Genomic DNA, 26,594 nt, shown 5'->3' on the forward strand with positions numbered 1-26,594 from the left:
TACGAGAGACTGATAAACGTTTGCTAAATGCAACGAAGGCTGTGTTGGTTTTGATGGAAGGTTATGTTTACAAGGTTATTTTCTGTAATTAAGAAGTTGTGCAAGCCAGGAGACGGCAAGGGAGAAGACAAGAAGTGGAGAGGAGTCGTTGAGAAATCGCACTGCCTGGGAGGGGAGGGCGTAGTTCCCTGCTGTGTGGGTAGAAGGGCATCAACAGGACTATCAAAGTGCATATGCTGCCACCTCATGGCCCGCCTGGGTTATGACAGCCTTGGTATTCTTTTGGATTCACTTCATTTTTCTTGTATAAATCCCCTTTTGTGGTAGCCACAGCTGGAGCCTGTGCCCTCGGAATGGAGGCTCTGTTGTGGGTTTTCACATGAGTTGCTGATAAGGAGACTTGGTGAACATGGTCTCTTTCCAGAGGTGGGGGGGAGTCGAGTAACTGTAGATCTTGGAGACAGCATCGAAGATGATCTTGGCAAAGTTGCCCAGGATGGCAGTGCAGTCCCTGGCTGATGTGGAGCAGTCATCAACACTGGCCATCAGTAGCGACTTCTTGGGCACAGGAGCAGAGACGATGCCAGTGCCTCTGGGGGGCAGGGATGAGATATACTAGCACAAGTCACAGCCACCTGTCACCTTGCATGGAAAAGTGTAGGGCTTGCCAATCTTGTTCCTTCAGTAGTAGCCTCTCCACACAGGGATGATGGGAACCTTGACCAAGATGATGGCCTCTTGGATGGCAAAGACTACTTCCATGGAGTACTTAACACCAAGACAAACGTGACCATTATATTCCCCAACAGTGACAAAAGCCTTGAACCTGCTCCACTGGCTAGCCAGAGTCTGCTTCCACACTGACACTATCCTCAGAACCTCATCCTTTAGAGACATGCCCAGAAAAAAGTCAATAATGTTGGATTCCTTAATGGGAATTAAGGAACAGGTAGATCTCAACCAGGGACTTGATCTTCGGGTCCTTGACCAGGTGGCTCAGTTTGGTGATGGAGATCCACTCCATGTCTTTGGCTTTACCTCCAAGAATGCCAAGTCCTAAAGCATGACTATGACCCCCAAGACCTCCTCCAAATCCTCCACAGAAGCCATGGGGGAATCGTTTTGGCCATTTGGTGTTTTACCAAAGAAGCGAGTTTTTTTTTTTTTAATGAAAATTTTTTTTATTCATTTTACATACTAACCACAGATCCCCTTCTCATCCCTCCTCCTGTTCCTCCTAGCCTCCTCCCCTCCTCCAAAAGGGTAAGGCCTCCATGGAGAGTCAGCAAAACCTGGTACATTCAGTTGAGGCAGAACCAAGGCCCTTCCCACTGCATCAAGGGTGAGCAAGGCATCCCACCATAGGGAATGGGATCCAAAAAGCCAAGCTCAGGCACCAGGGATAGATCCTGATCTCACTGCCAGGGGCCCTTCAAACAGACCAAGTTACACAACTGTCTCCCTTTTGCAGAGGGCCTAATCCGGTCCCGTGAAGGTTCCACAGCAGTCGGTCTGAAGTTCATGAGTTACTATGAGCTTGGTTCAGTTGTCTCTGTAGATTTCCTCATCATAATCTTGAACCCCCGCCCCCTGCTAGCTCATATAACCACTCTTCCCTGTCATTGACAGGACTCCTGGAGCTCGGCCTGGTGCTTGTCTGTGGATCTCTGCATCTGCTTCCATCAGTTACTGAATGAAGGCTCTGTGATGACAGTTAAGGCATTCACCAATCTGATTACAGGAGTAGGCCAGTTCAGGCACCCTCTCCACTGTTGCTAGTAGTCTAATCTGGGGTCATCCTAGTGGATTCCTGGGAATTTCCCTAGCACCAGGTTTCTCCCTTACCCCATAATGTCTCCCTCTATCAAGATATCTCTTTCATTGCTTTTTCACTCCGTCCCTTTCCCAGCTTGACCATCCCATTCCCTCATGTTCTCATGCCCCATCCCTCCCCCTCTATTGCCCCTGCCCCCTAGTCCCAGTTTATTCATGGAGATTGGTGGTGGTATTGTGTTCCCCCAAATATTGTGCACCCTAATAAACTTATTTGGGGTCAGAGAACAGAGCAGTCACTAGATGCAGAGGCTAGAAAATGGTGGCACAAGCCGGGCGGTGGTGGCACATGCCTTTAATCCCTACACTCGGGAGGCAGAGCCAGGTGAATCTCTGTGAGTTCGAGGCCAGCCTGGGCTACCAAGTGAGTTCCAGGAAAGGCTCTAAAGCTACACAGAGAAACCCTGTCTCACCCCCCCCCAAAAAAAACCCCAAACCAAAAACAAACAAAAAATTGTTTTGGTGGTGGCACATGCCTTTAATCCCAGCACTCGGGAGGCAGAGGCAGGTGGATCTCTGAGGTGAGTTCGAGGTCAGCCTGGTCTACAAAGTGAGTTCCAGGAAAGGCCCAAAACTACACAGAGAAACCCTGTCTCGAAAAAACAAAACAAAACAAAACAAAACAAAGAAAATGGTGGCACTCACACCTTTAATCCCAGCCTTCTGGAGGCATGGACCTCTGTGAGTTCAAGGCCACACTGGAAATAGGCATGGTGACTCATGCCTTTAATCCCAGAAAGAGAGCCTTTAATCCCAGGCAGTGATGGCAGAAAGCAGAAAGGTATATAAGGCATGAAGACCATAAATTAGAAGCTTTTGGCCTGGTTAAGCTTTTAGGCTTTTGAGCAGCAGTTCAGCTGAGACCCATTTGGATGAGGACTTAGAGACTTCAGTCTGAGGAAACAGAATCAGCTGAGGAATTGGTGAGGTGAGGTGGCTGTGATGTGTTCTGCTTCTCTGACCTTCCAGCATTCACCCCAATACCTGGCTCTGGTCTGATTTTATTAATAAGAACTTTTAAGATTCGTGCTACAGAGATCTCATCTGTTTCCCCCTCCCAAGGTGATCCATGCTTCCCTCTTAGGGTCCTCCTTGTTTTCTAGCTTCTCTGGAGCCGTAGGTTGTAGTCTGGTTATCCTTTGCTTTTTATCTAGTATCCACTTATAAGTGGGTACATACCATGTTTATCTTTCTGAGTCTGGGTTACCTCACTCAGGGTGATATTTTCTAGTTCTATCCATTTGACTCCAAATTTCATGATGTCATTGTCTTTTTAAAGCTGAGTAATACTTCATTGTGTATATGTACCACAATTTCTTTATCAATTTTTCGGTTGAGGGGCATCTAGATTGTTTCCAGGTTCTGGCTATTACAAACAATGCTGCTATGAACATAGTTGAGCAAGTGTCCTTGTGGTATGATTGAACATGCCTTGGGTATATGCCCAAGAGTGGTATCATTGGGTCTTGAGGTAGATTGATTCCCAATTTTCTGAGAAGTTGACCTACTGATTTCCAAAGTGTACAAGTTTGCACTCCTAGCAACAGTGTAGGAGTGTTCCCCTTGCTCCACATCCTCTCCAATAGAATCTGTCATCAGTGTTTTTGATCTTAGCCATTCTGACTGGTATAAGACGGTATCTCAGAGTCATTTTGATTTGCATTTCCCTGATGACTAAGGATGTTGAGCAAATCTTTGGATGTCTTTCGGCCATTTGAGATTCTCTGTTGAGAATTCTCTGTTTAGATCTGTAGCCCATTCTCTAAAAAATTTTTGGTAGCACCCTTTTTAATTGGATTGTTTGTTATTTTGATGTCTAGTTTCTTGAGTTCTTTATATATTTTGAAGATCAACCCTCTGTCATATGTGGGGTTGGTGAAGATCTTTTCCCATTGTGTAGGCTATCATTTTGTCTCATTTACTGTGTCCTTGCCTTACAGAAGCTTCTCAGTTTCAGGAGGTCCCATTTATTAATTGTTGTTCTCAGTGTCTGTGCTACTGGTGTTATATTCAGGAAGTGGTCTCTTGTGCCAATGTGTTCAAGGCTACTTCCTACTTACTCTTCTATCAGGTTCAGTGTAGCTGGATTTATGTTGAGGTCTTTGATCCACGTGGACTTGAGTTTTGTACATGGTGATAGATATGGATCTATTGCAGTCTTCTACATGTTGACATTCAGTTATGCCAGCACAATTTGTTGAAAATGCTTTCTTTTTTTCCATTGTACAGTTTTGGCTTCTTTGTAAAAAAAAAAAATCAGGTATTCATAGGTGTGTGGATTAATGTCAGGGTCTTCAATTTGATTCCATTGGTCAACATGTTGGTTTTTGTGCTAATACCAAGCTGTTTTTATTACTATAACTCTATAGTAGAGCTTGAAGTCAGGGATGGTGATGCCTCCTGAAGTTGCTTTATGGTAAAGGGTTATTTTAGCTATCTTGTGTTTTTTGTTTTTCCATATGAAGTTGAGTATTGTTCTTTTGAGGTCTATGAAGAATTGTGTTGGGATTTTGATAGGGATTGCATTAAATCTGTAGATTGCTTTTGGTAAGATTGCCTTTTTTATTATGTTGGTTCTATCTATTCATGAGTATTGGAGATCTTTTCATTTTCTGACATCATCTTTGATTTCTTTCTTCAAGGACTTAAAGTTCTTGTCATACAGGTCCTTCACTTGTTTGGCTAGAGTTACTCCAAGGTATTTCATATTATTTGTGCCTATTATAAAGGGTGATGTTTCTCTGATTTTTTTTCTCGATCTGTTTATCATTTGTATATAGGAGGGCTACTTATTTATTTTTTTGAGTTAATCTTTATCCTGCCACATTACTGAAGGTGTTAATCAGTTGTAGGAGTTTCCTGGTAGAATTTTTTTGGTCACTTACGTATACTATCATATCATCTGCAAATAGCAAAAGTTTGACTTCTTCCTTTACAATTTGTATCCCCTTGATCTCCTTTTGTTGTCTTATTACTCTATTTAGAACTTCAAGTGCTATATTGAATAGATATGGGGAGAGTGCACAGCCTTGTATTGTTCCTGATTTTAGTGGAATCACTTTGAGTTTCTCTCCATTTAATTTGATGTTGGCTGTTGGCTTGCTATAAATTACCTTTATTATGTTTAGGCATGTTCCTTTATTCCTGATGTCTATAAGATCTTTATCATGAAGGGGTGTTGGATTTTGTCAAAGGCTTTTTCAGCATCTAATGAGATGATCATGTGTGTTTTTTTCTTTAAGTTTGTTTATATGATGGATTACATTGACAAATTTTTCATATGTTGTTGAACCATTCGTGAATCTCTTGGATGAAGCCTACTTGATCATGGTGTATGATTTTTTTGATGTGTTCTTGGATTTGGTTTGCCAGTATTTTATTGAGTATTTTTGCATCAGCGTTCATGAGGGAGATTGGTCTGTAATTCTCTTTCTTCGTTGCATCTTTGTGTGGTTTGGGTATCAGGGTAACTGTAGCCTCACAGAAAGAGTTTGGCAATGTTCCTTCTCTTTCTATTGTGTGGAACAATTTGAGGAGTATTGGAATTAGCTTTTTTTTTTTTTTTTTTGAAATTCAGGTAGAATTCTGCACTGAAACAATCTGGCCCTGGGTTTTTGTTTTTGTTCTTTGTTTTTGTTTTTGGAGACTTTTAATGACTGCTTTTATTTCTATAGGGGTTATAGGTCTATTTAAATTGTTTATCTGGTCTTGACTTAATTTGGGTATGTGGTACCTATCCAGAAAATTGTTCATTTCTTTTAGATTTTCCAGTTTTGTTGAGTACAGGTTTTTGAAGTATGATCTGATGATTCTGAGGATTTCCTCATTGTTTGTTGTTATGTCTCTGTTTTAGTTTCTGATTTTCTTAATTTGGATATTCTCTCTCTGCCTTTTGGTTAGTTCGGATAAGGGTTTGTCTATCTTGTTGATTTTCTCAAAGAACCAACTCTTTGTTTCATTGATTTTTTTGTACTTTTCTCTTTGTTTCTATTTTATTGATTTCAGCCCTCAGTTTGATTATTTCCTGGTGTCTACTTCTCCTGGCTGAGTCTGCTTCTTTTAGTCTAGAGCTTTCAGGTGTGTTGTTAAGTCACTAGTGTGAGATTTCTCCAACTTTTTTATGCAGGCATTTAGTGCTATGAACTTTCCTCTTAGTACTGCTTTCACAGTGTCCCATAAGTTTGAGTATGTTGTACATTCATTTTCATTGAATTCTAGTAAGTCTTTAATTTCTTTCTTTTCTTCCTTCCTTCCTTCCTTCCTTCCTTCCTTCCTTCCTTCCTTCCTTCCTTCCTTCCTCCTCCTTCCTCCTCCCTCCTTCCTTCCTTTCCTGTCTTTCTTTCTTTTCTTTTCTTTCTTCCTTCCTTTCTTTCTTTCTTTCTTTCTTTCTTTCTTTCTTTCTTTCTTTCTCTCTCTCTCTCTCTCTCTCTCTCTCTCTCTCTCTCTCTCTCTCTTTCTTTCTCTTATTACCCAGTGGTCATTCAGTTGAGCATTATCCAGTTTCTATGAGTTTGTAGGCTTTCTGTAATTTGTGTTGTTGTTGAATTCTAACTTTAAGCCATGGTGGTCTGATATAATACAGGAGGTTATTCCAATCTTTTTGTATCTTTTGAGATTTGCTTTGTGACCGAGTGAGTATGTGATCAGTTTTAGAGAAGGTTCTGTAGGGTGCTGAGAAGAAGGTATATTCTTTTGTGTTTGGGTGGAATGTTCTGTAGATGTCTATTAAGTCCATTTGAGTCGTAACATCTGTTAGTTCCCTTATTTCTCTGTTAAGTTTCTGTTTGGCAGACCTGTCCAGTGGTGAGAGTGGGGTGTTGAAGACTCCCACTGTTAGTGTGTGTGGTTTGATGTACGATTTAAGCTTTAGTAATATTTCTTTTACATATGTAGGTGCCCTTGTATTTGGGGCATAAATGTTCAGAATTGAGACTTCATCTTGATGGATTTTTCTGTGATGAATATGTAATACCCTTCTTGATCTCTTTTGATTAATTTTAGTTTGAAGTCTATTTTGTTAGATATTAGGGTAGCAACATCAGCTTGCTTCTTAAGTCTGAGAGTTCAGTTTTTTTTTTAAATTAAGGTAGGAGAGGTTGTTTGAGGATAATTCTTTTTACAGTTTAATATGCATACATTCATACATGTTTCCATCAAATCCACCTCTCATTCCAGTTACTTTCCTGTGTCCCTGACCCCCACCTTCCTCTCCCAACTTCATTGTTATTTTAGTTTTTAAAAATACCCATTGTGGACTCAGATTAATCCTTTTATTTTTTTTTGGTTTTTCAAGACAGGGTTTCTCTGTGTAGCTTTGCGCCTTTCCTGGGACTCACTTGGTAGTCCAGGCTGGCCTCGAACTCACAGAGATCCGCCTGCCTCTGCCTCCCGAGTGCTGGGATTAAAGGCGTGCGCCACCACCGCCCGGCACAGATTAATCATTTTTAAAAAAATCCTTCTCTCATACATTACATCTGGACCTCAGTTTTCCCTCCCTCCACTCCTCCCCATCTATTCCTCTTCTGTTTCCTTTCAGAAAAGAGCAGGCTCCCAAGGATATCAACCAAACACAGCATAAGAAGTTACAATGAGACTAGGCACAAACCCTCAGATCAAGGCTGGATGAGGCAACCCAGTAGTAGGGATAAGTGTCCTAAGGGCAGGCAAAAGAGTCAGAGACACACCCACTTGCACTGTTGGGAGTCCCACAAAAACACCAAACTAAACAACCGTAACATATATGCAGAGGATCTAGCTCTGACCCATGCAGGCTGTGATTGTTGCTCCAGTCTCTGTGAGATCCTTATTAGTCCTGCTTAGCTGGTTTTGTGGGCCGTGTTCTCCTGGTGTCCTCGACCCCTCTGCCTCCTACACATCCCCTTTTCTGCAAGGTTCCCTGAGCTCTGCCTAATGTTTGGCTGTGGGTTTCTGCATCTGCTCCCATTAGTTGCTGAATGAAGCCTCTCTGATGATGATTGGTCTAGGCACCGATCTAAGAATGTAACAAAATATCACTGGGAATCATTTCATCATTTCATTGACCTTTTTTTTTTTTTTTTTGCTGTCAGTCCTGGTTGGTTCTATCCTAGGTCTCTGGGCTATCCAGGCTGTGGTTCCTGGCCATTCAGGCAGTATCAGGACTGCTCAGGTCAGGCCATGCTAGACAGAAGAACAGGCAGACCTCCTGACAGAGGAACTCTCCCACTCCCTTGGTTCAGTTTCCAAAGACCCAAACCACCACCACCCCTTCCCTCCCCACCCCTACGCCTGGGGCTGTATTCCCCCTGCCCCCAATCACTGGACATTCTCTGCTCAAGTGCAGGCCACACCAGCCAGAAAAACAGGTAGGCCACCCCCCTGCAAAACTTCCCCACTCCCTTGGTTCCCATAGACACAATCCTCCACCATTCTTCCACCTCCCACCCCCATTGCCATGTCCCCGCCCTCAACTCAGGTGGACATCCCCTGCTGCAGTGCAGGCCACACCAGCCAGAAGAACAGGTATGGGAACTCAGGCGTTTTTGTTGTTGTTATTTGTGTGTGTGTGTGTGTGTGTGTGTGTGTGTGTGTGTGTGTGTGTGTGTACTTTTGGGAATCAGTTTTCCCCTTCTGACTTGTTGTGGTAGTATGGTATCTTTTGGTTTGTTTGGTGACTGCTGCATACCCTCAGCTCAGTGGGCAGCGAGATATCGCTGTCTTCTATCTCACCGCTGGAGTGCTGCTAGTCCAGATGTGTGCCACCATATCCAGCTTCCCGCCTGGGTTCTCAAGCACCAGGCTGGCACAGCTAGTACTGTTACATGCTGAGCCGTTTCACGGGCCCCTACCCTCAGATTTTAAAGAATCTTAGGATTCTTCTGTGCTTGTGAGAGTTATTGAGTATCCCAAATGACTTTTATGGGTTATATTTCTAAATACTTACTGTATTAGAATTTGAAAAATTGTTTACCACCTTATATTTAAAGTAGCACTAAGAGTTCATGAATATTAACCTATTAAAATAATTACTTATTTTACAAAGATATCACAAAACATGTCTTTAAAACACTGTCCACAAACCTCTTTACATCTCAGAGAAAGAAAGTGCAGTTTCCTTTCTATTTCTACATTCAGTATATTGCTATATTCTGTTTGGGTTGAAGATAGCAAGAAAAATCCATCTTCTCAGATAAGGAGTTGGGAGGTAGAGGAACACACTGGTAACTTTAAATATAGTTATAGATATTATTCTTTATAAATATTATACTGCATCATAACTACCAAGTAGTGAGTTCTTAGAATCTGAAACCATATGAATAAATTTTTTGCAGAGTTTCATTAGAATCAATTTCTCCATCCTCAAACTTGAATGAGTCTTTTTTTAGTTGTGATTTTGTAACATACCAGTCATTTGGAAAATATTGGCTTATTGACTCATGCATGTCATCTAAATGCTGACCTGTTTCATTACCCAATATGACATGTTTATATGTGTGCTCTCATATGTGTACATATAAAACGTTTGTAACACCACCACTGATCTGATCAATAAATGTACCTTTTGGAAAAATGTTAGATCATGGCTACAAACAGAAACTCTTCCAAACACTAGGTTTTGCTTGAAAGATTCAATTTTATTATCCCAACAAATTCTGTGTTGTTTTTCCTTGAAATGAAAAGCACACACTGTTCATTTTCAAGAAATGTATGTCATGAAGCCACATAGGATCTATATATTTTTGCCAATTTTCTGTTCTTTCAAAAAAGAAAACAGTTCTATTAAAAAAATGTGACTGGTTCAGTTCATAGATTGACCATACAAGGGCTTTTTCTTTCAAGAACCAGGATTGAAAGTTAATAAAACAAGTAACTGTCTCTGTTCCATCAAGAACATTCTTAGGGTAACGTTTTTTTTGAAGGAAATCCTGCACAGACCCATGACCAGCAGGTGCCCCTCCCTTCTCCCTGCCTCACCAGAGCTGGGTCTACTTCATACTGTTCTGTATCTTCAGGGCCAATATTAACTGGGGAAGATGAGGAAACTAGGAATTATTGGTTTGCAGGGGAATTCCTGCTGAGTGGGGGTTCCAGGTTTGACTTCATGAACCCCCAAATGGATTTGGAGGTCCCCCAGGTTTCCCTGAGGTGATCTGTGAGAACCATTGCCTTGGGCCATGTTACCCAAATCATGCTTGGTGTCTGCCTGCTCAGTTTCCTTTCCTGGACTTCTTTTCACGCCCTTTAAAAGCTTGCCCTGCTGTCTTGGGCTGGACAGGAGACAGACTCGGGAGCTGTCTTCATGAGATTATAATTACAATGTATGATGACCTCTGTGAAGGACAGGTGGTGTCTTGGAGGCCCCACGGGGGCTGAGCAGATCTCTGGGAAGAAGCCAGGCTGAAGTGGAGTTTCTTCTTAGGTGATAGGAGAGGTAGGAGAACATTGGAAGGGTCCTGTGGTGGTGGGAGAGGGCAGATTCATGGGAGCCTTGGAGATATGGCAGAGATTAGAATTAGGGGAGTAGATGAAGGGTCTGTCATCCAGGAGATAGGAAGCCCTATCAAGATTTTAGTCCTAAATTTGTAAACCCACAGAGTCAATCCTGACTACCTTGTCCCTTCATCTTGATGTCCTCATAGAGGAGATTATTATTATTCTTTTTTTGAGGGCATCTTCAGTCTGTTAGGCCTTAGGTATTTGTGGCTATCTGGATGGGCCAGGACATTTCCTGACTTTTAGGCAGCCATTGCTTAGTCTCTTCTTGGGCTTCTATCTCCTGGTTTTCTGCCAAGGGAAACCTCTTCACTGCATCTCTCGTGCTCCTTGGATGCATGCTCCCAGGCCTTTAATTTTTAAGAGTCATATTGCTGATTATGCTGTGCATTCTGAGTCACTGTAAAACAGAGTGTTTCCAGGGTCACAATCCCACCACATTGGAATTCTTGAGCTCCATTGCCTTAGTCTCTGGCTCTGACCCATTTCACCCTGGCACTTGCTGAGCTCAGTACCTGGCTCACTGTATGGCTCAATCCTGAGCTTGGGTGCATGCCTATGGGAGGGCAGTGAGTGAACCTGGTACATATTCAAGGGTCTCTTTTGTTACCAGGGAAATCGGGGCCCCCTCTTGTGACTTTTAGTCTTACTAAAATGTAGCTAGAGTTTTCCTGCCTTGCGCACAGTCACTCAGACCCAACCAAGTAAACACAGAGAATTATTTTGCTTACAAACTGTATGGCTGTGGCAGGCTTCTTGCTAACTGTTCTTACAGCTTAAATTAACCCATTTCCATAAATCTATACCTTGCCACGTGGCTCGTAGCTTACCGGCGTCTTCACATGCTGCTTGTCATGGCGGAGGCTGACAGTGACTCCTTCCACCTTCCTGTTCTTTTCTCCTCTCTGTTAGTCCCGCCCACACTTCCTGCCTAGCCACTGGCCAATCAGTGTTTTATTTATTGATCAATCAGAGTAATTTGACATACAGACCATCCTATAGCACTAAAAACATAATCCTAGAATGGACTCAACAGGAGGAACAACAATAATTTTATAGAGAGTTTAAATAAAAAAAAAATCCAGGACAGAGAAGCTATAAATCTTGGCAGCTGCCTGGAGGAGGAAGATCAAGCAGAGAAAGAGAAAAAGCCATGAGCTAAGCCAACATGGAGCTCAGCAACTTGGCAGAGAAGCAGTCACATGGTAGAGAGGGGAACATTAGGGGAAGAGTGAAAAACCCAAAGTACTGTAGAAAGCATACTTAGGCTTTGACCAACAGCCGGGAAGGCAAAAACAAACAAGCCAATGGCAGCTGGTATGGGTGGATCCTCTGGGAAGGAGCAGCATGCTATTTCACTAAAGGGGTGATTGTTTCTCCTCTCTCTTTAGCACAGCTTAATGTGAACCCACTTTTGTGAGGGGAGATCGATCTGCCCAACTGGACTGACTCTTAGGTGTAGGAGACAATGGTATGTCTCTATCTCGAGTGCTATTCTTTTTGGCTAGGAGGCAACGGCTTTTCCTTGCTTGGCCTTTAGTGCTACTGTAACTCTTTCCAAGGAGTTTTTTTTTCCTTGGAACAATCTTTCTGCATAAGGCCATTTCCTTAGGGTCTCTGAAGGCTGCCCTGCATGCTGGGAGCTGAGAGGCTCTGTATCCCCTGTGAAGATGCTGGTGTCTCACTGTCATGTGGCACTTCCTCTATGAGGATCTACAGCTCTGGAAGACCAGGCTTCAGACCATGAAACCTGCTCAGGGATGACATAATTAGGCCCCGGGGCAGAAGTGGGTGAGAACTGTTTCCTTTCATGGGTCATAGTGTGATGCTGATGGTGGGTGTAGAGAGAGGGCAGGTGATGTGAGTACATAGGTCACTGGGTCAGAATTAGGTGCAGTGAACTTCCTCCTGGGAATGTAACTTTCTGTTTCTTTCCTTCCGTACTGGCTCTGTAGGTGTCCTTGGTGGGAAGGCATTTGTAGTAGTAGCTGGTAAATGACCTTAATTGATAGCTTTCAGATTTGTGGAGCAGATTGTTATTGGCAAGAAGTTCATTGATGTCAGAAATAGTGCCAGGCTCTCAGGCCCCAGTCAGCCGGGCCTACTGAAGGCTGAGCTGAAGAAAGAGGTCAGGGAGGATGTGGCAATTGGGACCTTTCCCAGGGAGGAGGAACCTGGGCTTATTCACAGGGCGGGTGCCTGTGCTCTCAACCCATCTAGTCTCACCTGAGTTCCTTTCGGGGCTCTGAACTGAGTTGACTCTGAGTCTCAGACCTCTGTCCTCCATCTTTTTTGGGGTCCCTCTCTTCCTAGAGCCTGAGTGCTCCATTCCTAGGGACTGGGGGTCCTCTAGAGCCAGGGAAAGCAGGAAGAGACACCTACTAGAGGAGGTACAAGACCTGGAAACCAAGACTGGAGGAGGGAACTTCCAGACAATGAGTGGTGAGCTGGCGGTACTCTGACCTGTCGGGCTGGAACAGTAAAGAGTAACCAGGTAATTCTACTCTGTTTTGTGTGAGAACATGGTGGCGTGTAGATAGTCTGTGTTCCCCCTTTCCTCTCCTCTTTGTGTGTGTGCATGCTCATTTGCATATGGGTACATACTTGTGTGTATGCGTGTGGAAGCCAGAGCTCGGTGGTGGGTCTTTGTTGACTGCTTTCCACCTTACTTTATGAGACAGGGTCTCTCAGTGGACGAGCTGGTAGATTTGGCAAGCCTGGTGGGACAGTGAGCTCCAGAGATCTGCCTGTCTCCACCTCCTGGTATTGGAATTACAGACTTGCCCCACCACCTTCACACTCAGCTATTTTTTCAAATGGCTGCTGGAAATTTCAGCATCATTTAGCAACTGAGCCATCCCCCAGTTTCAGTTGTTTCAAAGTTTGAGTGTGATCTTTAAAACCATCTCCAGAAGGGACTATGCTGGGAATGTCTTTCTGTATGCTGTGAATGTGTTGCTCTGATTGATGGATAAATAAAACGCTGATTGGCCAGTAGCCAGGCAGGAAGTATAGTATAGGCAGGATAAGCAGAGAGGAGAATTCTGGGAAGTGGAAGGCTGAGTCAGGGGACGCTGCCAGCCGCCGCTGCCATGAGAAGTAAGATGTAAAGGTACCGGTAAGCCACGAGCCACGTGGCAAGATATAGATTTATAGAAATGGGTTAATTTAAGATGTAAGAACTAGATAGCAAGAAGCCTGCTATGGCCATACAGTTTATAAGTAATATGTCTTTCTGTGTTTACTTGGGTCTGAGTGGGTGTAGGACCTGAGTGGACACAAAAAAACTCCAACTACAGTACTAGACTCTATCAAACCAGTCTTAAGGTCAGGTGTTCTCTTCCCCACAATCAGATCTTGTCTCTCCCAACTCCCACACCCTGCTTACCTCACGTGGTCTTATCCCTAGCTGGAAAGGGAATGTCTGCATTAGACCCTTCCATGTGAACTTGAGTTTCTTAGACCAGTTTTAGACTTTGTTCCTGTATATACAGAGTTGGGGGTGGTGGTGGATTATTTAAGACTTTATGCAGAAACTGAGCAAGTATCTACATAAACCACACACACAGTAGGCACCAGTGAATAGAGTTGCTAGGTGTCTGTACTGGATGTGTACCAGCTGTGTACAGGGCACTCAGAGGAGCCCTAGCCAGGTGCTGGCCCTCAGGAGGCCACAGCGAGGCAGCAGGTAGACAGGTGACATGTCATTGGCAACTAGCACAGTCATGTTAACTGTCAGTGTCCCTCCCAGAGCTGCTGATCATACTTTGTGTCGGTGTCCTGGGACCACCCGAGGATGCTTCCCTGGCCTCTTGTCGTCTCTGCCCTGATTCTCCCAGTATGGGGTAAGTTTTCTTTCTCTGGATCAAATGGGTGCTCTTCCCTGGCATGCAAGAAGAGCTTTATGGCACCTATAGACCTGGGGACAACTCTTTACCCTACCTCAAGTAATAGCTTTCATGAAATGGTTAAGTCTTTAAATCTTAAGTTTCTCTATCTGAAGACTGAGAAAAGGTTGCTTCTCTCTTCAATTTGAGGATTCAGCGAGGTAACACACATGACTGACTTAGCACTTGGCAGTAAGAACCAGTAAGTGGGAGCAATGGTTATATCTGTGTCAATATGATACCAACCAGCATTTTAACCAACTTAGATTTGTGCCTGTCAACAAAACAATGTTCCTTTGGAGAAATAATGTAAATCAGTGTCCGGTGACCTCCTCACAGTCCTTCAAGTATGAGCATAGGCTTGACCGATGTCCCAGCACTGACTCATGAAAGGCAATTCTAACTATTTCTTCTTATTGCATCTGATACACAAAATGTACACAAAAGAGAACATTGTGGTTTTGAGGGGCCTGAATACATTTCCAGGTTGTTTTTGCCAATTGCATGTTTGGATATGGCTCATAATTGTTCAATGTGTCTGACTCCCTACCTGTAGCAATGCACTATCACCCTGGGGATTACCTGAAGACAGTATTAGAGAAAACCATGCCACCAACTGTTAGAGGTAGTTCCCTGGTCAGCACAGGGGGGCTTGATGGAAGAGGACCGGGGACTCTGGGAGGCAGAGAGGTAGTGGAGAGGGGCAGCTGTTTCTGACTGGAGCTCTGTTATCCCACTATTATCAAAGGGTTCTGGAACTCTTTGAAGACAGATGAAAGCAGGGATGTTCTTTTGCAGGTGTTTTCTCCTGGGAAAAAACACAAGCTAAACAGATGTCAGAAGGACTGCAGCAACTGCTTGGCAGCATCTCCCAGTTCCTGGAGAAAGGCAAACTGGGCCGTGATGGTGAGGAGGCTTAGCGATCTGCCAGTGATCTCATGTGACCAGAATGCATCTCAGGTCTGCACAGCCAGCTGGGACAGACTAGATAGTATCAAATGTAGAGGGGCTCTGGTCAGCAGCTTAAGTGTATTTTTATAGGTTTTTGGGGTGTAGGGATGATATCAAAAGGGAGAAACAGATTATGCAGGGTAGAGACTCAATCCTTGAGTTCAGTGGCTCAGAAAGTGAAGGGCAGATGAAGATTCTGCCTAGTGAGAGCCCTGAGGCTGAGGAGGAGATGTGACCCCATAAGGAGAGGGGGAGTCACAGAAGAAATTGCCAGTGAATGCACAGTGAGGCTACAAGAGCTGGGTGGGGACAAGTGGGCGGCATTGGTTTATTTCCTAATGTAGTGCATTTATGGTGGAGAGTCCTGAGATGGGGGAGCAAAATATCCAGAGTACCTGGCCAGTTCAGCTGCCTTAGGAGTGAGAGTCTGCAAGGTGTACATATGGCAGTGAGGAGGGAGGTATGACCACCTGTGGATACCCCTCCTAGGGCATTTTCACCAGCACTGGGCAAAGTTCAGATCAACATGTGGCAAATGTAGGATGCACTGATTGACATACCCTCTCCTCACAGATGTCCTCGGCATGGTCTCTCGAGAGGAATGGAGGGCAAAAGCAATTGGCTGCAGCTCTAAGCTGAGCAGGCCAGTGAATGTCCTTGTCATACACCATGTTCCTGGACTAGAGTGCCACAACCAGACTGTCTGTAGTCAGAAGCTTCAGGAACTACAGGCCTATCACATCCGCAACAGCTGGTGTGATGTGGCCTACAAGTAAGTGGCTGAACCTGGATCTCCAGGCATGTGGTCAAAGCTGCTCTGCCAAGGTTCTCATAGTTCTTCCCTACCTGCTTTCCTCATCTCCTTGGCTCTAATTCTATAGGTTTTGTAATTCTATAGGTTTTTTTTTTTTAAGATTTATTTATTTCTTAAGCATACAGTATTCTGTCTGCACATATTTCTGCAGGCCAGAAGAGGGCACCAGATCTCATTATAGATGGTTGTGAGGCACCATGTGGTTCCTGGGAATTGAACTCAGAACCTTTGGAAGAACAAGCAGTGCTCTTAACCTCTGAGCCATCTCTCCAGCCCATAATTCTATAGGTTTTGTAATAAATACAGTATTCAAAATCTTCATGAAATTCTGAGCATATTCTATGAAGTTTAATGCCTCTGAGGCGCAGAAGACATAAAAACCAAGACATGAACTGCTCCTTTAAATGCTGCTGGAAACTCTTGGTTTGCCTGACACATCATAGTTTACAGAATTCTTCCTTATACCTGAGTGCTTCTGATCATCCACTAGTCTGAGTTGGGCAGAACAAGAGTCATCATTTTCTCAAGGTAGGGGAGGTTGTTTGAGTTCCTCAGTGCCACATGCAAGTATGGTCATCGATCCTAAACTAGCCTGAGCTGTCTCTGTCCAAGGTAGTCTCCATTGCATTGCAGGTATGGGCTCTTGTCTGACTGGGGCAATCATCTCACCTATGGCCCCAACAGTCAGTCTAGGAGACTTCTGTCTGACTTTGGCTAGTTGTCAGCAGTCTGGCTATGGTAATGGAATGGCTTCTGGCTTCAGGTGCCCACAGCATCTCCACTTTCCCACACAAGGCTTTCTCCAAGGCCTCTATGGTTCAGAGGAGTTAATGACCCCTGGGGGACAGGAGTTGGTGGGTAACTTCATCATCCCAGCCCTTCTGAAGGATGTCTCTAAAGCTATGTATATAACTCTTCAGAAGGACAAGGCGGGTGAGCGGCAGTCAGGGTTCAGTGCTGAGTGCCTATTCTCAAGCTAGCTCAGGGGCGTAGGCTGTTGTTGGATTTCTTTCTTCATTGCTCCATCTCTTTGACTTCTGGGATCCCTCCCCAAACACATTGACTGCCACTGTGTCCATGTCTCACATGCTGTGTTTCTGTAGGAAGTTACTTGGCAGAGAAAAAAGAAGTGAGCAGTCCGTGTGGAGGTTATGTAGGCAGTGTACCTTCTGTGGGAGGTAGGAGAGCTGTTTTTTGGGATGTATGGAGTCCATAGAGACTAACACTGTGTGGCTAGGTCATCTATATAGTTTCTGCAGATGTCTCAGATCCCCTCTTTCTTCTCAGTATTTAGGATGATTTATATACAAATTGGGTGTCTGGGCAAGGGAGGGTGTACGGGGTGTGGGTGTGGGTCCTTTTCAATGTTAAAGATGAAGATACATGACTTGTTATTTCTAGAGAAATCCATGTGGATACTTTTTAGTGAACCTGTTCTGTGCTCCTCTCCCTTCTGAGTTTGGGGAGGTAGTTCTGCCTCTCAGGAATGTGTGTCAGTCAGTGCCAGCCAGTAATTTGTGTTTCTCCTGCCCATAGTTTCCTGGTTGGGGATGATGGCAGAGTATATGAAGGTGTTGGCTGGAATGTCCAAGGCTCACACGATCAAGGCTACAACAACATCTCCTTAGGCATTGCCTTCTTTGGCGCCCAGGAAGGTAATGGCACCTCAGCTGACTGTCCTTCAAGGAGATCTCTGATGCCTTCTCTTGAAGCTCTGTTCCCCTCTCAGGCATCTCTTCAAAGCCAGTTTCTTGTGGCGTTTTCTTGGTTTCCAGAACACACAACGCAATGCCCTTCTTCCTTCTGCTCTGGCTTTCTTCTCTGACTCTGCCACATTTCTTCCTCAGACTCCCAGGCTTCTCTAGGTGAACCTCCCCCTCCCTCTTCTCCCCAAGCTTCTGTCTGCCAGGTCCTTGCTCTGCTCTTCTTCAGGCTTTGCCCCCCCCCCATTAGTGACTATCACACCTTCTCTCCAGGACTGACAGGTCTGTGGCTGTCGGCCAGGTGTCCCCTCTGTCTATCTCTTACTGCTAAATTTTCTATTCAGCCTCTGGAGTAGGTATTTTTCTCACTGCTGTGACCAATACTAGTAAGAATTTATTCCAGCACACAGTTTGAGGGGATAATTCATTGCAATGGGGGAGACATCATATGAGGGGCATGAAGTGGCTGTTAGGAACAGGAGGATGGCGTTGGTGTTCACCCCATTCTCTCCTGTGTTCAGCCCAGAATTCCATCCCATGGAATGGTACTGTCTGAATTTAGAGTGGGTCATTCTACTTCAGTGAGCCCATTCAGGAAATATGTCCATAGGTTCGTCTCCTAGATCTGCTCAAGTTGACAGTTAATTCCATTAATTGTTTTCATACAATATATTTTGACTATGTTTCCCCCTCCTCCAACTCCTCCAAGACATCTCTACCTCCCTACCCATCCAACTTCATGTTCTCCCTCTCTCTCTTAAAAAAAGAAAAAAGTCTAAGCAAAACAAAATGGAACAAAAATCTCAAAGCAGGGTGGGACCCATGGAATTTGTTTTGTGTTGGGCTACTCCTGGAAGGTCACAGCCTCTGACATTCTTCCATTTTCTTCCAAGTCTGTTGATTCCAGTTCCCTGCATCCCACATCCTAACACACGGTCGGGAAGGACCATGCCTGTAGAGTCTGTGAGCTGATTTCTGTTAATGTATTTTGTATAGCTAGTTTCTCATTTCCTACTCAATACCCCTTGGGACAGTCCAGGTAGACTCCATCATTCCCATTACTACAGTATACAGCCCAAGTTTCAGAGAAGCCAAGAACCCAAAGACACACTGAGGGGAGGAGTCAGAACACGAGCCTGAATTTTCCATTTGCAACAGGAGGGTGATTCCTGCTGAGTAGGGCCCTGAATGCCTGTTTAATTCACAGATTTATTGGTTGGTTTGGGATCTGAAGCATGTACTTTTTAGATTCCGAATTCTTCTTCATGAACAAGCGGGTCACCACTAGCGTTTGATTCAGGGTTTCGTGCTGTGAAAGATGAGGGTGTGAGCAGGTGGAACTTATTGGGCAGAACCACCCTAAAGTTCTCTTGTGGATTCAGTGTGGATATGTGAAGTCAGCACATCATGGGAGGGCTTCAACCTGAGGCCCTCAGAGCCCTGTTTTCACTGCTCGGCCCTCTGACTTGAGGCATGAACCTGTCCCCATTGTTTTCTCTAGCAGCTGTGTAGGTTTGTGGGGGGCACCTCAGCCTCTTCCCACTGTTCCCCGACACTAGGCTGGACAGGGACTCCCTATAAATCACTCTCTTCCAGGCCACAGTCCCAGCCCTGCCGCTTTGTCAGCTATGAAGGGCCTGATTTCCTACGCTGTGAAGAAGGGCCACTTGTCACCCACGCACATCCAGCCCCTTCTTGTGGAAAGTGAAAACTGCCTGGTCCCTCCACGGAAGGGGAGACAGAAGAAAGGTGAGGCCTTCTCCCTTTCAGGTCCTTCCAGTCCTACATACTAGCATGGCAGCACTCCCGAATGTGACCTCATCAGGCTTTTCTCACGTCCTTCCCAGTAGCCATGTGGTCACCAGCCTTCTGAAATGCGGGTGCTGGCCAACCTTGAGCTCTCCAGGCCACCTCTTTCCCCATTAGCCGCAGTGACAGTGCCACAGCAGTATGAGTGGTGCCATGTGAACAGTCTGTCTGCAGTCATGTCACACTTGCTTCCTCAGCAAAAACTAGATCTAAGGAACAAGGTACAAGAACCCTTGAGTCATAGAGCTTCTGTGCAGAGGGGGAGAGAAAGATCATGAGCAAATCAACAGACACAACACTGGGATGAGCTGGAGGGTGGTGGCACACGCTTTTAATCCCAGAACTCAGGAGGCAGAGGCAGATCTCTGAGTTTGAGGCCAGCCTGGTCTACAGAGTGAGTTCCAGGACAACCAGGGCTATAGAGAGAAACCCTGTCTTGAAAAACCAAACAACAACAACCCCACCCCCCTAACTCAGTATGTCATATGGTGGAAATCGTTAGAGAAGAAAATGCACATAGAAAAAGACAGGGTACACTTATGCACAGTTTTTAGTCCCATGTTCATATACAAGCACACATTTATAAATGCAGGAAGTAACACAAACTTGATGTTGTCACACCGACTTTAAAGGAGGAATTTAAAAACAATTCAGACAACAAGTTTGATGCTGTTTTGTGTTAACAAGCCACGTATCAAAACCAATGAGTTTTTATATTTATTTATTTTATTGTTTTATACGTATGAGTGTTTTGCATGCACATATATATGTGTACCATATGTGAGCCTGGTGCCCATAGAAGACAGATGAGGTCATCAGATCCCCCTGGAACTGGAATTACAGGTGATTGTGAGTCATCATGTGAGTGCTGGAAATTGAACCCAGTCCTCTGCAAGAGCAACAAGTACCCTTAACCACAGAGCCAATGGAATCAGTTTGGCTTCTGCCTCGAGACTGCTGCCATCTGTCCATATTGAGGATTGCTTTATATAGGCAGAATCTTATGGGTTTTAAGTGTCTGTCCAATGGACTTCCAGAATAAAGCTTCTGTGTTTGCTGCTTGAATTGGTACACTCTAGAGTACCACAGGTGGGATTGGGAGGGGCTTTGAGTGGTTGGGAAATCTCAACATGCTGAGGATCAGAGCAGCCTTCAGTAGTCATGTGGTGGGCGCAGTGTGTGTAACAAATCCTTTATGTTTTGTCATTTGTTTTTGTTGTTTCACCCTACAACAGCTTGCCCCCACATTGTTCCACGGTCTGCTTGGGGTGCAAGAGAGTCCCACTGCCCCAAGATGACTCTCCCTGCAAAGTATGTCATCATCCTTCACACTGCTGGGAGAACCTGCAGTCAGTACGATGAGTGCCGCCTGCTTGTCCGAGATCTCCAGTCCTGGTTCATGGACAGGCTAAACGCAAGTGACATTGGGTATAAGTAAGTGATCCCAGGGATAGGGACTGTTTTCCTTTGGTTAGAGAATCTGAATCTTTCAACAGGAGGGGAAAAGGAGTTAATGTTGATGGATATTCCCTATATGAAAGACCTATGGATACTTAGGTTGGCTTTTGACCCAATCCAGGGTGCTCTTATTTAGGGGACAGATAAGGGACAGTCACAGCCCCAAGCATGTTCTCAAAATATGTGTCTATTAAGGGCAGCATACGGATATTATGGTGCTTGGCTTGCTCCTTCTGGTGTTATTTTGGCAGTCCTTCACATTTAAGACTCCAAACACTCAGAAGGAGAGTCTTTCCTACATGGAGAGTCTGGATGACATCCATTAATTTCAGTGCCAAGGTCTGCAATTTTATAATAAGAATGTGTTATCTAGGGGGCAGACGTTTTTTCCTCCCCCTACATTTCTTCCCCCATCCTCTCCCTGTGTCTGTCTGTCTTTCTCCTCACACCCACACCTTTCTTTTTCTCCTCCTCCCCTGTTCCCTTCCTCCCCCTTCCCTCCCTTCCTTCTTATTTAGTGTAATCTAAATGAATGTCAAAATTCTGTGCCTGAGTTTTGTTGGTCAAGAATACTTATGTTAAAAGACAGTAACTTAAGACTGACCCACAGAGAAAACAAAATGTCCTGTAAAACAGGCAAAAACACCAGAGGATGTTTCCAGAGTTTGAGGGTAAGACTCTGGAATACCTCATTCATTTCTCCCCACAATCAAACTGAAGTTGAAGCCTAAGTATAAGCCACCACAAACTCATATGGTGTGTTTGTATGTGCTAATAAAAAGAGCTGCTATCCTAGGGATGTTCGTGGATTAGCTTCTGGAGCTGAGTTTTCATCTTGACTGTTGCTGCCAGGCACCAGTGTGCAGTGTGCTTGCCTCAGTTGATTTGTCACTTGGTATATTCTTCTAAGGTGACTGATCTTCTTCTCTGTCTCCATTTCAGTGAAGCTCTTTAGAGATGGGAGAAAATATTACCTCTAGTCAGCTATTAGGACCCATCAAATGATTGCAAGGTCCTGCTATTCAGGATAATCCGATGGTGTTCTCCTTAATTACAATGGAGACGTGAATATCAAATATGAATTTGGGACTCTCACTCTGAGGATGACAGTTTCTCTTTCCTACTTAGGCTCTAGAAGGTAGTTACCTGTTCCTAGGCTACTGATTTGTATTGTGTATCCTATCATCCATCATTCTGGAGAGGGTCTGAACTCAGGACCAAACATTCACTTCTCACACATTACAGCTCTAGGCCATGCTCTGAGGATTCTTCTTGCGGGAGCATGCATGGGTGGCTCTTACCCTCTTACACACAGTGTCTCTGAGGAGTTGAGACATTGACGATGATCACATAAATGCCAACATTGGATGTGGTGAGAGGTGAGGCTGGGAGGTAGAAGATCCATGTCCTGAAGAATGATATATCTTCAGCTGGGGAGTTTGGGTTCTGTGCAAAGAACTAAGAGCAGGACTGTACACGATAGGATTTGCATTTTTGAAAGAAGCTTTGGGAACAGATTAGTGAGGGTGGAACTCGACGGCAGTGAAATTTGAAGATCTGGCAATTCAGGCAAGGCAAGATGTTGACAGGGGTAAGAGCGAACAGATGTCACAGGGAGAAGTGGCGCCATTCAAGAGTTCAGGAAAGTGAGTGGCTAATGCCTAAGGTGCAGGACTATGTCAGGGAGGTGGCTGGGAGATACCTGCAACAAGCCTGGCTGGCAAGTGGATGAAGTGAATGGGCTGAGGCCTGGGTTTGGAGCCAGCAGATACTAACTTTCCCTACAGTGCTATCCCAGAGAAGAAGAGGTAGGAGGTGGCTCCAGCTGTGAGTTGTGCACTTCCATGGATGATGAAGAAACAAGACAATGGATAGCTTAATTCTGAGAGTATATAGACTGAGGAGGAAGAGGCACAGGGGAGCACCCCAATAAGCACACCCTTGAAGAGGCTGAGCCCCGAGGCCCATCTGCCAGACAGGAGGGTGAGTGGACCATCCCAAGTGGAGGTCCCGAGAAGAAGTTGTCTGGAGAAGGAAGAGAGGTTGACAGGTTCAACTTCATGGAAACTGATGGTTAGACATTTGGGAAATCAGGGTGAGTTGCTAAGTCATTTATATTCTAAAAGCAGCTACTGTGACAATTTACTCCAGCAGAAATCTGCAAATGTTTTAAGTCTGGGTCCCTCTAGAGCCCCATTCCTCCAGATTTTTTCATTAGCATGCCACTCACAAAGACTCTGTCTTTCTTGTAACTTGGGGCTTAGTTTAGTAAAGAATGAATGAATAGATGAAGGAAGGAGAGTGTCAGTCCCTGAATGCTCCTCTTTCATGCTAATCTCCATCTCTCTTGTGGTTTTCCAGCTTCCTCGTAGGCCAGGATGGTGGTGTTTATGAAGGGGTGGGCTGGAATCACCAAGGATCCCGCACCGATGGATACAATGACATTGCTTTGAGCATCACCTTCATGGGTGTCTTCACAGGTAAGTGGTAGCTTTGAGTAGCTGTGATCCTTGTGTGATGTTTGAGGAGATTGTCTGATTTGGACAGAAAGACATCAGACTCAGACCTCATTTAAACCATCATAGGCTGAAACTTTGTATTTATATGAGTGTGGCTAGAGGTGACCCTCAGATCCTAGAGAGAATAGGTACTCTTAAATTACTTTTTACACACACAGACAAACCTCTCTCTTTCTCCTTCCCTTCCTCCCTCCTCCCTCCCACCCTCCCTTCTTTCTGCCTTCTCTCTCCCTTCCCTCCCTCCCCTTTCTCTGCTACAATGAATGGGTGAAGTAAGGAAAAATGCCTTTGTGAGTAATTTGAGTAATTTCAGGTCCTCTTTGTAACCTATCTGCTTTTGGTACCCATGGTTACAACTCTAGACTGCTCGGCCTTATAAACAAGGCAGAGATTTCGGGATTTGTTTTGATTACACTGAAAATGTTCATTTACTCAGAGCTTCTGACTAGAGCTAGGTGTTGTTATTGAATCTCTGGAAAGGTGACATGCTGTCCCTGCTACTTCTTCTGGCTGGTTTGTAAATGAGCATCAGATGGGGGTCGGGCAAGTGAGAGGATGCTGAGCACTGAATCTGCGGGGAAGGCCAGTAAACCTCACTGCTCCTGACGGTCTGGATAATTCATTGTCACGGATCCATCCGTGCTTTGGAGGGTGGTTGGCACTATCTTCGCCTTCTCCCAACTAGACAATAAGAGTGTCCTTTCTTCTTCCACTTTGGTCAACCAAGAATATCTCTAGGCACTGCCAAATGTTCCTTAGGGGACTAAAATGTCTCCACTAGAGAACTATCATGACAAATTTCTGCAGTAGGAAAATCTTCAGAGTCCTTCAGATCTATATTTATAATTCCAGTAATTCAGAGTCAGGACACCTTTTGAGCTGAGACATGTGAAATCTTGATCTGGCATTCTCTCTGTCTATGGAGTGACTGCCAACAGTCAAATATGCGACTTTAGTGGTAGGCTGGGTAGGTTTGAGATCATGTTCTGCCCTGGTCTGGGCACCCTAGGATGCTACAAACCATGGTCTGGCTGTGTTTTGCAGGTTCCTCACCCAATGCAGCTGCTCTGGAAGCAGCCCAGGACCTGATCCAGTGTGCTGTGGACAAGGAGTACCTGGCCCCCAACTACCTGCTAATGGGCCACAGTGATGTGTCTAATACTCTGTCCCCTGGACAGGCATTGTACAACATCATCAGGACATGGCCTCACTTCAAGCACTGAGGGAGGCCCTAGCCCATTCTGAGGATGCTCTTCCTCCTACTGGGTGTCTGTCCTTACCTCCCATTTTGGATTAGCATCGCTGTCCTGTCATTTCAAAGCTTTACCTTGCTCATTTCCTGGGTTGGGACAACCATGTCTTCTCTTGGTGACATTCACCCCTGTTCCCCAAGTTTTGTAGGTACAGTCTTGAATCTTCTTTCCTGGGTACTTGCCTTCTCAGACAGGTGAGGTAATGGGCTGGTTCTTGTCATAATGTCAATATCCCTAGTTAGCTGCCCTTCTGCTTGGTACACAAGCAGCTGAGGTTTGTCTGGTGGCTTCCAGTGCTCATCCACAGCCCAGGCAGGGTGTCCTCCTCCTCTGCTCACACATCTGCTTGTGCATATGTGAATGCTCCCTTTGTTTAAGGGTTTAGGTTTCTTGCAGGCATATCTATTCTGTTCTAGTTTGTGAAGTTTTCCCAGAGCAGCGGCTGAGTTTTCCTCACCACCGGGTAGCCTATGTCAGCTTTGTGGTCCGTGTCTAAATGTAAGTAAATATTGTAGAAGTTTGTTGGAGAAATCGATGAACAAGTTAGAGGCCCAAGTCCTTTTCCAAAAGTTTGCCATCACCCCACTGTGGAAGTGCTGTGGTCCAGTGACCCATTCTTCCATTGTTCTCTGCACTGGTACTTCTTGGTTGGAGGCTTGGAGCTGACTATGTTGACTTGTCTATAACAGATGCCATGTCTCGAGAGTCCTGTGCCGTTGTATCCACAGAGCACCCTGAGTGCCAGGACCACCCGCTCCTCCAAGGCCAAGACAGACATGTGCCAATACTTGCTGTCCAGTACTGTGGCCTGCCTGTGCCTGGATGGGTCATGCTGGGCTGACTCTGCTGCTCTGCAACCCTTCCTACCCTCGTTCTTTGTTGTATTTATTGGAAACACATGAAGTGTTGTTTTTCTCTGTGCTATTCTGCAAAATGTAAGGGAGAGTAAGAGGGAAAGAGGAGAGATGAATAAAAGGAATATAATGCAGGGGTTGTCTTGTTAACATTTGCTTAAATAATGTTTTGTCTTGTTTTATATGCTCTTGTTGCTCTTATTTTAATAAAAACAAACACAAGATCTGCCCCCTCCCTTTCTCATTTTTGCTGGGGACTGAACCTAGGGCCTCACACAGCTTACACTGTAGCCAGATAAATATTTCCTGCCTAAACCTGAATAACCAGTCAGAGGCTTAATATTAATTACGAACTGTTAGGTCTATGGCTCAGGCTTATTGCTAGATAGCTATTACATCTTAAATTAACCAATTTCTGTTAATCTATGTTTAGATGTGTGGCCGTGATATTACTGGTCTGCTGGCATCTTGTTCCTTGGGCAGCTGCATGATGTCTGCTTTGACTTTGCCCTTCTTCTCCCTGTATCTCTGCTTGGATTTCCCACCTGGCTCTTATCCTGCCTTACCTCAGGCTAAAACAGCTTTATTTATTAAGCAAGGGGAACAACACGCATTCACAGCATACAGAAAGACCATCCCACAGCTCTTCCTCTTTTCTGTCTAATCAAAAAGGAAAGTTTTAACTTTAACATAGTAAAAACACACATAACAAAACAGTTATCAAGCAAGAATTATAGTTAAAATATAGTCTATTTGTTTTTGGTAAAATTAAAGAAAATATTCTACCATCTATCCTATATCTGTGAATCTAAAGTCTCATATCTAATTTACCATTTTTCATGATTAAGGAAAACTACAATTATAACTATCTAGTCTTCAACTCCATCAAAGACCCCAGAAGGATATAATAATGTCTGAGTAAACAGGAGGTACATTGTAAGCAAGTTTCAAAATTCTAGAAATGACAGAGACATCTGGCTGCCTGGACAGTCACTCAAAGTTTTTCTGTAACATTGGGGCATCCATCTCAGCCTACAGACC

General features: G+C 44.6%; 1 protein-coding gene and 1 pseudogene across 1 annotated transcript; one reads left to right on the forward strand and one right to left on the reverse strand.

Annotated features, from left to right (window-relative positions):
* Positions 1–244: 244 nt before the first annotated feature.
* On the reverse strand, positions 245–9,988 carry LOC114707875 (annotated as a pseudogene).
* Positions 9,989–12,429: 2,441 nt separating this feature from the next.
* On the forward strand, positions 12,430–25,879 carry LOC114707960 (peptidoglycan recognition protein 4-like). Its single transcript, XM_037206859.1, has 9 exons — positions 12,430–12,799; positions 14,057–14,150; positions 14,991–15,098; positions 15,717–15,915; positions 17,494–17,612; positions 19,257–19,409; positions 20,705–20,903; positions 23,289–23,407; positions 24,491–25,879. Exons 2-9 carry the CDS (start codon positions 14,102–14,104, stop codon positions 24,667–24,669), a joined length of 1,125 nt encoding a protein of 374 aa, XP_037062754.1. The 5' UTR covers positions 12,430–12,799; positions 14,057–14,101; the 3' UTR covers positions 24,670–25,879.
* Positions 25,880–26,594: the final 715 nt, after the last annotated feature.

This window comes from Peromyscus leucopus, chromosome 6 (assembly GCF_004664715.2).
Source record: "Peromyscus leucopus breed LL Stock chromosome 6, UCI_PerLeu_2.1, whole genome shotgun sequence".
Taxonomy (NCBI): Eukaryota; Metazoa; Chordata; class Mammalia; order Rodentia; family Cricetidae; genus Peromyscus; species Peromyscus leucopus.

Excerpts from the sequence above, each read along its gene's own strand:
- LOC114707960 (XM_037206859.1), top strand. The coding sequence starts at position 14,102 with ATGCTTCCCTGGCCTCTTGTCGTCTCTGCCCTGATTCTCCCAGTATGG. Across the intron at positions 17,613-19,256 it reads CTTCTTTGGCGCCCAGGAAG|GCCACAGTCCCAGCCCTGCC; the intron begins GTAATGGCACCT and ends ACTCTCTTCCAG. Across the intron at positions 23,408-24,490 it reads CTTCATGGGTGTCTTCACAG|GTTCCTCACCCAATGCAGCT; the intron begins GTAAGTGGTAGC and ends TGTGTTTTGCAG.